This window comes from Fukomys damarensis, unplaced genomic scaffold (assembly GCF_012274545.1).
Source record: "Fukomys damarensis isolate Sample0158 unplaced genomic scaffold, DMR_v1.0_HiC HiC_scaffold_3, whole genome shotgun sequence".
In the NCBI taxonomy this organism is placed as follows: domain Eukaryota; kingdom Metazoa; phylum Chordata; class Mammalia; order Rodentia; family Bathyergidae; genus Fukomys; species Fukomys damarensis.
In genome coordinates, this window is record NW_022900915.1 from 31627625 (window position 1) to 31640501 (window position 12877).

At 38.6% G+C, this 12877-nt stretch overlaps 1 protein-coding gene across 1 annotated transcript in view; it reads left to right on the forward strand.

The window, feature by feature from the left end:
- The first annotated feature begins 3775 nt into the window (after positions 1-3775).
- Positions 3776-12877, forward strand: part of Lix1 (limb and CNS expressed 1) — a 47879-nt gene continuing 38777 nt past the window's right edge. The window contains exon 1 of the mRNA XM_010621843.2: positions 3776-4093. Within this exon, the coding sequence (XP_010620145.1) occupies positions 4012-4093 (82 nt within the window). The 5' untranslated portion in view covers positions 3776-4011. The remainder of the gene's footprint in view (positions 4094-12877) is intronic.

Consider the following 12877-nt stretch of genomic DNA (forward strand, 5'->3'; position numbering starts at 1 on the left):
AAATATTTTTCATGTATTTCAACAGAATACTTCTCTTTTGGATTACTCCTTATTGAGGATGTAGTGAAATATGAGCAAAATTCTTGGATAAAGTTCTGTTACTTTTGTTTTTAAATTTTTGTAAAGAAGTCTTCTATAGTTGCCTTTCCAACTGACCCGCTCTTAAATAGCTTAACTCAAACATCTCATAGGGTTCTTCCCAGTAGACAGTAAGTAAATGAACACTTTCACTTGCTCACTTTAACTCATTCATCCCTTTAACTTGTTTATTCCCAGTTGATAGTAAACATAGTTGACACAGTCGTTCACTCCACCTACTCTTTCTAGTTGAGGCTAAATAAAGCTGACACAAAGCAGTCATCAGTTGTAGTTGTAGTTGTAGAAAAAGTCAGATTTTTCGAGGTGTGGCTACTTCTGCTCCCCCTCCCCTCCCCCTTACAAACATTCTGGAAGGCAGCTTGGACCCACTGTTGCCAATGCCACGTCGAGCCCCTCCAGGTCTTTCCATCCATCTCTCCTAAAACCTGGACGGAAGTCCTGCCAGTCATTTCCCATTGTTTCTAGAAAGTATTTACTCTCCATACTAACATTTTTATCTGCATGGCCTTTGTTCCTTTCATATTATCTATTTTATCTTAAATTGTAAACTTTTAAGAAGGCATAAATAAGTGAGGAAATTGTTTCCAGGAAGATACTCTTCTGAAATCGCAGTCAGGGGCCTCCCTCAGTCCATCCCGGACCTAGGATGAGAAGTGAAAGTCAGCTCAGGCTCGGATGCTGCATGCCGTTTCTTTGGAGGCTACAGGCCTTGACTTCAGATCTTTTGGGATTTGGGGCCTCACTAACCTCAACTGCAGGATACAGGCCCATTCTCCTGCCTCACCAGCTTTGGTTTCTTCCTCTAGAGTGGAGCATATTATGGCCTGACCAGGGGATTCCTTCTTGTTTTAAAGATGATTTTTCTTACATTTCTATGCTTTCTTGGTGGCTTCCTCCTTCTTATTGTATCTATGACTGTAAGGAGCAGTAGAAAAACAAACATGTTACTGAACGGCAGGAATGAAATTTTCTTATCAGACAAATTGCCTCCAAATACTTTCACTGTTGCACTAGGCATGAAATAGTGCAATGTGTACCACTTCAACTTTTCATCTTCTCAGATAATTCTACATTCTCTGGAAGCTTGGTAAGCATGCTGCTGCATTGAGCCTTCCTTCTTTATCCCTGGGTGTAAATTTTGACCAGTTTGAAGTCAGCTGATGCCCGTTCTCACCCTTTGAATTAGTATTCTAAGAGGATTTGTAAGAACACCATTTTGGTTTTACCATAGTCGTCTACCCTTGTTTTAATACTTTTTGTCTTTGATGTTCGCCTTCAGATGGTTGGTGTTTACAATGAAATCTGTATTAAAATATGGTTTTATCAGGCTCTTCCATTTCCTTCAGTTGCTTTTTATATCAAAGAAAACAAATAGTAAAAACATCATGTCGTTTTTGTTTTGTTTTGTTTTGATTCTGTATTACAACAGCACTTAAAGGTAAGAAGACCTTATGAACATTCAAGGAAGAAATGCACAAGCAAAGTTTAAGAAACTTTTTAATTAAAAGATTGGGTTTAATGAAAGAACTGTGTTATCTAGCTGAAAAGTTGTACAATTGATCTTTGTTAGAATTGCTACTTTCATTAGGTGTTAGCCGTTAAAGATCACGATTTTATATAAACTTGTCTGGCAAGCTCTTTCAGGACTCTCTATGAAGATGCTCATAGTTCTGTTTTCTTTAGAAAAAATCTTATGAAGCTGAAAGATGGGATTTCTTAATAAATTCTTACCTTTCGCTATAGTTGCATCACCAGTGAGAATCTTTCAATTCATTATATTGATTTGCCTCTGAGTTATCAATGGATATGAGGTTAGCAGTAAGAACAGAAGAGTTCTGTTTAAAAATCAATCCCACTTTTTAAAAAGTAAGTAAGTGACTCCAGAAAACTGGAAAGTCTGTTATAATATCTGTCCTCATTTGTAGTACAGCCATGGAATCATATGTGCTAGAACCAAAAGGCACATCCAGTTTAACTCATGAATAAGAACCATGAGCCCAGAGATGAGTGGCTTATCAAGGCCATCCAGACAGCAAAGTCAAACCCTAGATCTTGTTAGTCCCAAATGCATTGTTCCATCCACCACATTATGGAACCAAAATATTTATAAGTGCTAGAGCATTCCATTTAAGCCCATAGAAATGCTCATTTACTGATTTAAATGATACAGTACTATATATATATATATATTCATTCTCAGTCAACGTCTGCATACCCTGAGCCAGTCCTATGTTTGTATTTTGTGTGGTCCACACTGAACTACAGACCTCTGCCAGGCAATACTCATTTTTATAAGAACTAGTTACTATAGCCCCAGGCCTTTTTTATTAAACCTACCATTCTACCAAGTACCTGAAGAAACGCATCTCATGAAGAATATTTTATTTTCCTATGGTTCTTAAAGGACTTGTTTCAGTTGGTCCTAAAATACAACAATGAACACGGCGTGGTGGCATGCATCTATAATCCCAACAATCTAGAAGGCCAAGGCAAGAGGATTGCAAGTTGGAGGCCCATCTGGGCAACTTAGCAAACTTGGTCTCAAACTACATTTTTAAAAGGGTTAGGGATGTAGCTCAGTGCAACAGCCCTGGGTTTAATCGCCAGGAAGAAACACACACACACACACACACACACACACACACACACACACACACACACACAAAACATAATGGCGGAATATGAAAAATTGGAAAACAGTTGTGCTACTATGCAATTTTTTTTGGAGGGAGTGGTACTGGTGATTGAATTTATGACTTTGGCATTGAGCTACATCCAACTATTTTCCTTTTCTTTTTTTTTTTTTTTATCTTGAGACAGGCTGGGCTAAAACTTGTAACCTTCCTGCCTTAGCCTTCTAGAGTGCTGAAATTACAGGTGTATGCCATTGTGCCTGGCTGTCATGTAAAGACATTTCAAATTAAAAATGTAAAAGTCCACCACAACTTTCAACAAATAGCATAACTTGCAATTATTAAAATCAGTTATTTTAACCATATAATTCCTTATTATTGAAATCAAATCACATGACTTGTCTCCAGTCCAAAGATCATTTTAAAAATTATTAGAGATCATAGAGAAAAAAGAATATCTGTTTCCTAAGATCTTTTCTGAAAATTTTATCAGAAAGAATTATCATGAAATGAAGTGAATGATATCAGAATTAATTAAAGTCAACCCTAGGAATGATTTGCTGTGAAGGATAAACAGAAATAAATGTTCCCAGGCAAGCTGTAAAACAGTCCACTAGGTTTTGCTGCCACTACCCATCAGAAGTGACAATATTTTGAGTAGAAATGGGGAGGAGGGGACTAAACCGTAGCTTCCAGAAGAAATGACCCTGAAATCAGATACAAAACACAATCTGGCTACAACCACAATCTTTGTAATACTCCTTACCAAAGGAGAATTTAGATCCTGTTGATTATAATGATCACATATTGCTCGTAGTCCTGTGCTATCCCAATATTACTGAGGAAATTTCCTTGACAAATAAGTGTCTTGATTCTATATTCTTGGGGCAGCACCACTGAAGATGAACAGAAAATATCCAAGTGAAAAAGCTGCCTAACATTCAGGCAAAATCTGGTTGGAGAGGAAATGTGTTCCCATGATTAGCGAGCTTCCCCAGCTAGCCTGTAGGTGGGTGTGTTTAACAGAAGGAAGCAATGGGAACCCGCCTGTCAGCCAGCCTTTCGAGCTAATTAGCTCAGCCTACAACAAAGATAAGTGAGCCTGCGAGGAGGGCCCCCTGAGGGGTCTTTAGATTCTGGGAAATGTCTGATTGGCAGATGTTAAAAGGGATTCTTTGGTAATCCAGTGCATCAATGAGCTGCACAAATTCAGTCCAGGACTGCAAGAATTCAGGCATGAGGACACTCTGTGCAGCAGGCACACACAGGCAGACCCGAGATGGACAGAACCTTGGAATCTCTGCGACACATCATTGCCCAAGTCTTGCCTCACAGAGACCCGGCTGTAGTCTTCAAAGACTGTAAGTAAAAGAGGGGAAAAGTTTTTTGACTTTTTAGAAAATTGTCCTGTCTAGTCATATCCTATTTAAGTATGATTTCTTCTAAATCTCTGTGGTCGTGTGCTGTGGTCTAAGTGATATTTAACTTGTTCCTGACTTCAGTCAGATAAATGATTTCATTTCACCTACGGGCATGAGACGCTGGGTTATTTCGCAGTCATACGTCTTGCTGTTTAGAGCTCCCGTCTAAAATAAAAACCCCGCCAAGTTTTAATGAACTTTTCCAGATGATTTTTAAAGAAAGCCAGGCTAACTGGAACTCAGATAAAAACTAAAAATAACTTGGAAATGATAATAAAAATATATCTCCATTTGTTAACCTCTTTAATCCTCCACCATACATGGTCATTATGGCAAATAAAGTATTGTGTTCATCTGAAAATTTTAAGTTTTGAAAACCAATTATTTTAACACTTGAGTTAAAAGACCAATAAAACGAGATGCTCCCAGTCCCAGCACACTCCCCACCCACCACTATACCCCTTTGTTACAACAAACATTGAAAATATTTTTTAAAATGATTATGAAAAAATTCAATCAAGCATTCCAATTCTATTAAACCATTTGTCACATAACTTCATTTCTGGAACCAATTTGATTGCCTGCTGCTCCAAAGCAGACTATCTTCTCATTGTATCTTATCTACAGTGGGTTTCATATTACAAAGGGCTTCTGAAATAGAACTTTGCTCTGGAACTGCCCAAAAGGTAAAATGCATATGGATTTTTTTTTAAACTTCAATAGGTTACAGCTTTCCTCCTTGTGAATCTAGTTATGTTTGTCTCCATCAAAACATCAGTGGTTTGGATTTTTGCTTTCTGATTACTGAATAACATTCCTTTCCAGATGTCCTTTTACTTTATGCATCTCATATGTATGATGAAGAAAGAGGAATGCTGGGCCACTTCTATAAATTTTTCCTCTTGTGAAATTAAATTGTAACCAATGTGCCCTCTAAGGCATAAAGTGAAAGCTTTTTCTTTCTTTCTTCTTCTTTTTTTTTAATATTGTCGTTAAGCATCTGTCAATAGCTATGTTAGAACTAATAAAAATCACTCTATCCCCTAGACTAGCCTGGAGTCCAAGGCTTGGTATGTTTCTTTAAGTGAGAGGAGAAGGAAAGAATGTCTCTCTCCTACAATAGCGCTGAATTCCTAGTGAAAGATAAAAGGGCTCTTGGGCTGCCCATGGCTTTGGATAAATTGTATAGGACCAGGGAACTTAGGCTGAGAGTTCGGAGCGTAGAAGGAGTAAAAAGAACTAGAGGAAAGATTTTGCTTTGAGCTCCCTGTAAATTTATGAAGTTTAAATCTGAAACTGTCTGGCCCATCTTTTCAGCTGCACTAAGTTTCAGCAGTTTTGTACAATTTAGAAGAGAGAATAGAAGTTTTAAAGAGGAAAATAATAAAGCATACATGAAATTCTGTCACCCAGACCTTTTCAGGCATTCTTTTATATGGAAAAAACAAAAAAATGTGTTCCCTTTTATATATTTCTCTCATTAACATAGAACCTAAATTTGACAACATAGCACCGTGGACTTTCTCTGGACTGCCACTCTGCACCTACTTGCCTGACTTAACTGGTGTGAATTTTAATCTGCTGTTCCTTTCCCCTGTGGCTTTTCTAATCTGAAAAATGAATAAATGAAAGTAAGTCAAATGGCAAATTTCTCTACCAGGAGTTTTCATAACATTGAAACACAGCCAACTACTCACCGTCCTTGTGGAATAAGTGGGGATGGGTTTACTAACTTTCCAGGGCTGAACATCAAAAGTCTGAGGGCTCAGCCGTGCCCTGGCAACCCGTGGTGCTCCGCGTGCCAGAGCTCGGCACGTGGGCCTCCCTGGCACACCCACAGGTTGCTGCCACCACACTCCTGCTGCCACTGGCTTGCAATGGCAGGTTTTAAGAGGCTCTTCTCCTCCTGCTCACTTGTGACTCCTCCCCGCGACCACCCCCCCCTGAGTCTTTCTGCCAGAGGGACTGAGCTCTTGAACGCATCACTGCCAATTACTTAAGAAAAATTGCTACCTTGCTTTCCTGCAAGATGAAAAGCTGATCCAAGAGTTTTAAAACCCAGCCTAGTTGAACAAAGGAGCATTAGGAGGAGGAGGAGGAAGGGCAGACATTCAGGCTTTTGCTAAATTCCTCGTATGTGAATGCAAAGGCAGCATTTACTCTACTTTTTGGATGCACATAATGCAGGAAGCATAAATGGTCATTTGATTCATTTGTTGCCCTCATTTGGCTTTTAATCTACTTAAAAACATTCAATAGTAACTGAATTTTCTCTTTTAGTCAGAAAAAGTCCTCAGAGAGTTTTCTGGTTGGAGACAGATGTACGTAGGAATGCTACGTTCATTTAAAGAAATAAACTTCAAATGCTTTTGTCAGCCAGAGAAGCCCATCAAATAGTGCTTTACATTTTGCAATGTTAAATGTATCATTTTATTTTACATAAGGTGTTTGTCTGACAATAGTTGCGATTTTAAAAAAAAATTTCTTTCCTGAGGAAATGAATTCCATAACACTTTTTGTTCTTCTTTACTTCTCTATTTCACATTTCAAATAAAAAATAATGAAAAGAGGTTTTAAAGAAGGTGAGCTCTCAATTGAAGTTTATCTAGGCTGACACTGGGCTACTCTGCACCACATAAATGTATGTGCTCTGTAACAAGTAGCACTGGATAGTTCCACGGTATCAGACAGCACCTCTATGCAGAGAAATTATGTCATATATCCGTGCTGCCTTTTATTCTCAGCTCTGTGCAATAGTCAGTTTCTTTTCATTCAGTTTTCATGCACTACAACCAAAGACGGGTGGTAGCAAAAGCAGCCCCATTCACTCTCAAAGTGGCCTGTGAACCTGCTGCTTGTTTGCCACTGCTTGACAGTTTCACACATACTTTCTCAAAAGAAAGCATGAATTCAAGACGGCTGGGCTTTCAAATCCTCACGTACACCTTAGGTTTTCAAATTACAAGAGCATCATAAGCTTACCTGCCATCCTTAGGCTCTTCCTTCTATTTAACAGTAGCACTAGGATATCAAGGCCTTATCTGTGACAGGCACTGGGCTAAAAACCTTCCTCCCAGCAACCCTGTAATGTAGGTACTACTGCACTTTCTAGGGAAGGGTACTGAAGCTCATGGAGGCTAAGGTGATCTGCCAAATTCACACAGCTAGTAAAGGATGAAGGCAGGATATGAATTCTGTCTCCCCAGTCCTCTCTAGACCCTGCCGTTGGGGCATCTGGAGGGAGCCTGTGAAGTAGTCACATCCAAGCAGAAAGGTGATGGAAAGTGGAGCGGGGAAGGGTGTTTTTGAGGAGAGGAAACAGCTTATCTAAAGGCAGTCCAGTAAGCACGTGCCCAGGAAGTCAGAGGCAGGCAGAGGCGGGAGGTTGGGTCTTGCTAACGTGTAGGCAATCACGAAACACTGAAGCTAACTAACCACGGTCCTAGATTAGTTCTAGAACTTTATGCCCTTAGGAAAAAGTTTGGGAAAAGTTTATGTTGACATCTGTTGGAGGTACACTTCCTGATACCTAAGTTAGGGGAAATTGCCACTTGCCAGCTGAGATACTATGTAAGATTTGTGCATGTCAAACTTGCCTATGGGGAGAAAACACTTTCACTGATTAGAGACCGAAATCAAGACACATGTTCTAAAAACGATTGTTTGAAAGTTTGTCATTGCAGTAATTGTCATTGCAGCCACAAAAATGAGTCAGTTTCTAACACTGACTTTAGAACTGCCATATTAGCTTACACTACTATTTTTTACCAAATTTTATAATGAAAAGGTTAGGTAAAAACCTTTATTAATGTTGCTCAACCAGAAGAAAATTCTCACATATTTGAAGTACATTAACCCTTTTAGTCGGGGAAACATTTTTCTGCATGAGAAGTTTATTAATACCAGATAGGTGAATGCTTTACTTCAAAGAGTATATTTTTATCCTTTGGAAAAGTGGGACCAAATGATAGGGCTATTGAAAACATCTTAGTAATCATGAATCTGGCTCTATGTTGCATAAGAGAACAAAAATCCTTAAGAGTCAAGTATTTTTTCCAACCCATGGTTTTTACTGTAGTTACTTGAAATCTATAAATTTGATGATACATTTATAGTTTTCACATTTCACAAAGGAATGGGGTAGGATGAAAGGGATGAAGTTCCTTGTGCAGTAAAATCCCTATATGTACTGCATTGCATCCCACCATATAAATTGTGCCTGAAAGAGTACAGTTGTCCAGAAACAACACAAACTCCAACTCGCTACCTCATTTTATAATAGCAACTGCATTTTAACTGCAATGGCTTAAACCCTGAAATTGTAGCTTTAAACTTAGAATATCTGTTTTTTCCAAACCTATTCAAAGGCCAACTTTAGCTTATTTAATACAAGACACAACTATTTTTATTTGAATTTATACTAAGAAAAATATGTAGATATCAGCTGAGCTATCAGCCAAAAGGCCTATTACCTTATTTTACCAGTAAATAATCATTTGACGGAGTTTAAATACTGAATGTCTCAGCCCCAGAGGAAAATTTTTCAAAATAGAAAAATATATATATGTGGCTCCTTCATCACTTAAGGACCAAATCTGTCCTAATATAATTGCTTGTCACATACAAATAAGATTTAATAGGCCAAGATGAAAGATGATAGACATCTATCCCCTAAGATCAGTCTGGGAACTCTTCATGGACTGCTGCCTCATCTTGGTAGAGGATTTTTTTGTTTAACAGCTCAGATTTGTTAGCCTGAACTCAATTTTAACAACTTCTGAAACTCATGTGTTAAGTTACAGCCCATAATAGGATACAGCTGCTTAAGGGTGAGTTTCTAAGTTATGATCTTTCTGTTTGAATGATACGGTTTTACTGATTATGTGCTACAGATTGATTTAAGAAATCTAAGACAACTTTAGAAGCCTTTCATAAAGGAATCTTCTTTATCTAATAGATTTCATATTGAAGTTTTAACCCCATTCTTTTGTTTCCTCCATGTTTAAATGCCACAATGAATTTAGTCTATAGAAGTAGTTAAAATAATTCTATTTTTAAAAGAAAAGGAGAAAAATATTCTTACTGAAATTTTAATATTAATAAAATGGTCGTTACCTCCCTGTAGTGCTCTGTGTTTTCTTTCCTGTGTCCATGGAATGTTACGGCTTTGCTTTTTTTTTTTTTCTGATGCGATGATAATCGGTTGATCCCTATTCTGATCTCATCTCATTAAGCAGCTGTGGGAACCCATCATTTAGTCACCACTCCTTTGGCACTTGGGGCCTGTACTGTTTGCATTTCTCTCATGTGGGTTTGCACTGCCTGTTATCACTTCACTGAGGGTGCTTTTGTCCACACATACATTGTATGTCCTATAGCAGAGCTAGACCTTCCGCTTTTTATAACCCATGGTGCTTCCCACAGGGTCAGGCACAAGGCAGGTGCAAAGCAGATGTTTTTTGGTTGTTGATTGACTTATTCTTTTCCCTATCAAAAAGTAGGGAAGGTTTTTCCCATTATCAGGTGTTTTCCTTTATGATGAAATAAACTTTGCCCGGACTTTTCTAAGCCATTCATCCATTGCCACCATTATCACAGGCTGATTGCATTCAGGAACAAGTTGACAGCCAAAGGAGGGAGCATGGAGGAAGAGGGGCTCCAAAGATAAACACAGTCACTGCACACAATTCGGCTGGAGAACCACCTTAGCGGGCTGTCGTACAGTAGTGTAGAATCGTCCTGCACACCAAAATGGCACGGTAGCTAGACGCGCCCATCAATGCATTCATTCTCAGGGTCCGCCTCCATGAGACACCAAGGGTCATGTACCATGCTCTTTAGAGACAAAGTCTGTTTCTTGTAACCCCCTCAGAAAGCTACAGCAAGTATGGAAGAGCATTTCTAAAATGGCCACTTGCAGAGAAAGCAGATACATTATATAACTACAGCCACGTTTGTCCATATTTGGCCTTTTGGACAGAGCAGAACTGATGGACCCAAGCAACCAGTTGACTGATCCTGGTTGGTTATCTAAAATCCATAGTCCTACAGCCTCTCTTTTAAATACAATGCGATATCAGTGCTCCGTGGAACATGGGGAAGATTTATACTTCCTGACTGATTAAATAGGTTACACCAGGTTTTTATTTCGTGCAGCTTTTGAGACTGGATGACATCATCTGACCCATGGTGCATACATAAACACACATGTGAACTCAGGCATTCTTCTGCTGCTGTTCAAGTGGAGTATACTTAATGATTTTTTATTTGTATTTGTCCTTATGATTCCTTCTCGGTGTTTTATGTTCCTCCTTCCCTCCGCATTGTGCTTGCAAATATACAAAAATAGATGTTCTTTAAATTTCCTCCACAACTGTTTTCAAATTCTGAAGGTGAAAATTAAACCAAAAAGAATGAATGATATCCTTTTTTGCATATTTTTCAGAACCTCCTGAGAGGTTGCCTTTGTAAAACAACCCGAAGGATCATAGTTCCCTCAGAAAAATGTTTAAGGTAGGGGGCAGGGGTGAAAGAAGAAAGAAAGGCAAACAAAAGAAGGAACAACCCACTTTCCAGCTGCTGAAGGAGCTAACAGACTGGAGAGCACAACCAAAGGAGATTCCCTCTCCTGGGAACAAAGCAGGACTCCAAGTGGCCTGTGTCCCACTGTGCAACTGTGGCTACCTTTCAAAGAATGACTACACAAGACAAAAAGGGCCCTAGTGTTCCAGAAAGTCTTCCCAGACTTACAAGCTGTGTCCATGAGATTCCATTTGCCTGGTGAAAGCTAGGTTGAGGACAGTAACACAAGAGCTAGACAGCCAGTATGATTAGCTGGTCAGTGGTGTAGGCTCTGCTAAGTCCAGCACAAGACCCAGGCACTCAAATTTTCAACTCAGTTTGCATAAATAACAAATATCCAATCTTGAGTCTTCCCCTTGAATTGTTGGGAAGTTCTTTTCCTGTTTACTTCAACAAAAGTAAGAAATCAAACTGGCAAGAATACATTTTACATGATCGAATCACTAGAATAAAAATACTGATTAACTTTATTTTAAAAGAACACTGCTTAGGGTAATTTAATTAAAGGTCATATTAAAATATTACATAGCATAAATCCATCTGTTCAGTGGCAGAGAATCAATTTGAAAATATGTTAATCCTCTTGAAAATCTCTTAATGATTTATCCTGAAATGGCAGCCTTTCCAATTTTTCTTTAATTGTTTTTGGCAAGGGAAATTTTACTCAGCCAGCTAGAATTGTTTCTTATGCAAGGCTTAAAGAAATTGGTTCTTTTCCAATGCATGGCAGGTTTTTAACATCCCCTTTTTACAGAAAAATGATGATCTTCTACACAGAACTTAAGTAAGACTTAGGTAACTAACCTGGGCAATGAAATATACTGTTTCTACTTACCTGGGGCAAATGTAGTCATTGAACATTAATTTTAAATGAAAGTTAATTCCCTTCTATCATTGTCCTAGAACAGGACTATCGCCTTTACTGTCTATTAGAAAATGAAAAATTGACTACTATGAGGCTGAGAAAATTGCAAGTTTGGAACTAGCCTGGAAGACCCTGTCTTAAAAAAATAAAGTGAAAAATTGGGATAAAATCCATTTTTCCCAATCTTGCAACATGTAGCATTTCATTTATTTATTTCTTTGGTATTATGGAACTTTGATTTTTACAGATAATGTTGTCAAAAGAGCTTTCTGATTCTATTGTTGAGCTCTTCATACATCTTGGAAATAAATAGCATGTTGTGTTCAATTAGATAATTTTCAGACTTGAAGGCTATTTTTAGAATATTTAATGCTGTGGTTTCCAATCCAGGAATAGTTGCTTTCAAAGATACAGTATGCAAACTTATAATCATGCCTTTCTTCGCTGTATCTAATCACAAATAATAGCTAACACTCTAGTACTTAGCATGCATGAGCCTCATTGTGAACGTTTTCTATTTCAAGGCTTACAGAAACTCTGGCACTTGGGTAGTGCAGACCACAGATGCAGAACTGAAGCACAAAGCAGGTGCTTGCAGAAGCACAAATGAGAGTCAAACCCAAGCAGTCTGACTCCAGGGAAAAGGCTCTTAACAAGTCAATAAAGTGCTTGCCTGGTGATATAAAAGGAAGAGACAATGTCTGGTACACATCCAATTGTGTATGAACTAGAGTCTACTTTAAAGACTCTTCTACAGTGTACTCTGTAATCTATTGGGCACTGAAATTCTCAATGTCTCACAGCATCTATATGAAAGCACAGATCATGTGTTCCTATGGGTAGTTTCACCACGTCCAACTTGTGAGAATATAAAATCTATATTTTTAGGATAAAATTCTTTGGGTATCCAGTTATTAATGTCTTTCTTGGAACGGGCTTCAGACTTTTACCAGGCTATAGAAAAAGCACTCTTTTGCTCACTTCATCTCCTGCCCACTTCGCATGGATTTCTGTACCCAGCCTGCTCTCAGGGGACTGATTTGCCTTGGGCTCCCACATACACACACTCTGCAAGTGTCTGGACCTTTCCTGGTGGCTCTGCTGTCTTATAGGTGAAGCTATCAACCACAAGCTGCATAGCACCCAGGCAAGGGCCAAAGGCAAAGGACTCTGGGTTTTTTTACTTTGTTTTCCACTTTAGGAAACCTGGGACACCTGATCAATGGAGTTATTTCTCATCACTAAAATAAGCTAAGTCTCCTTACTCTGTCCCTTGT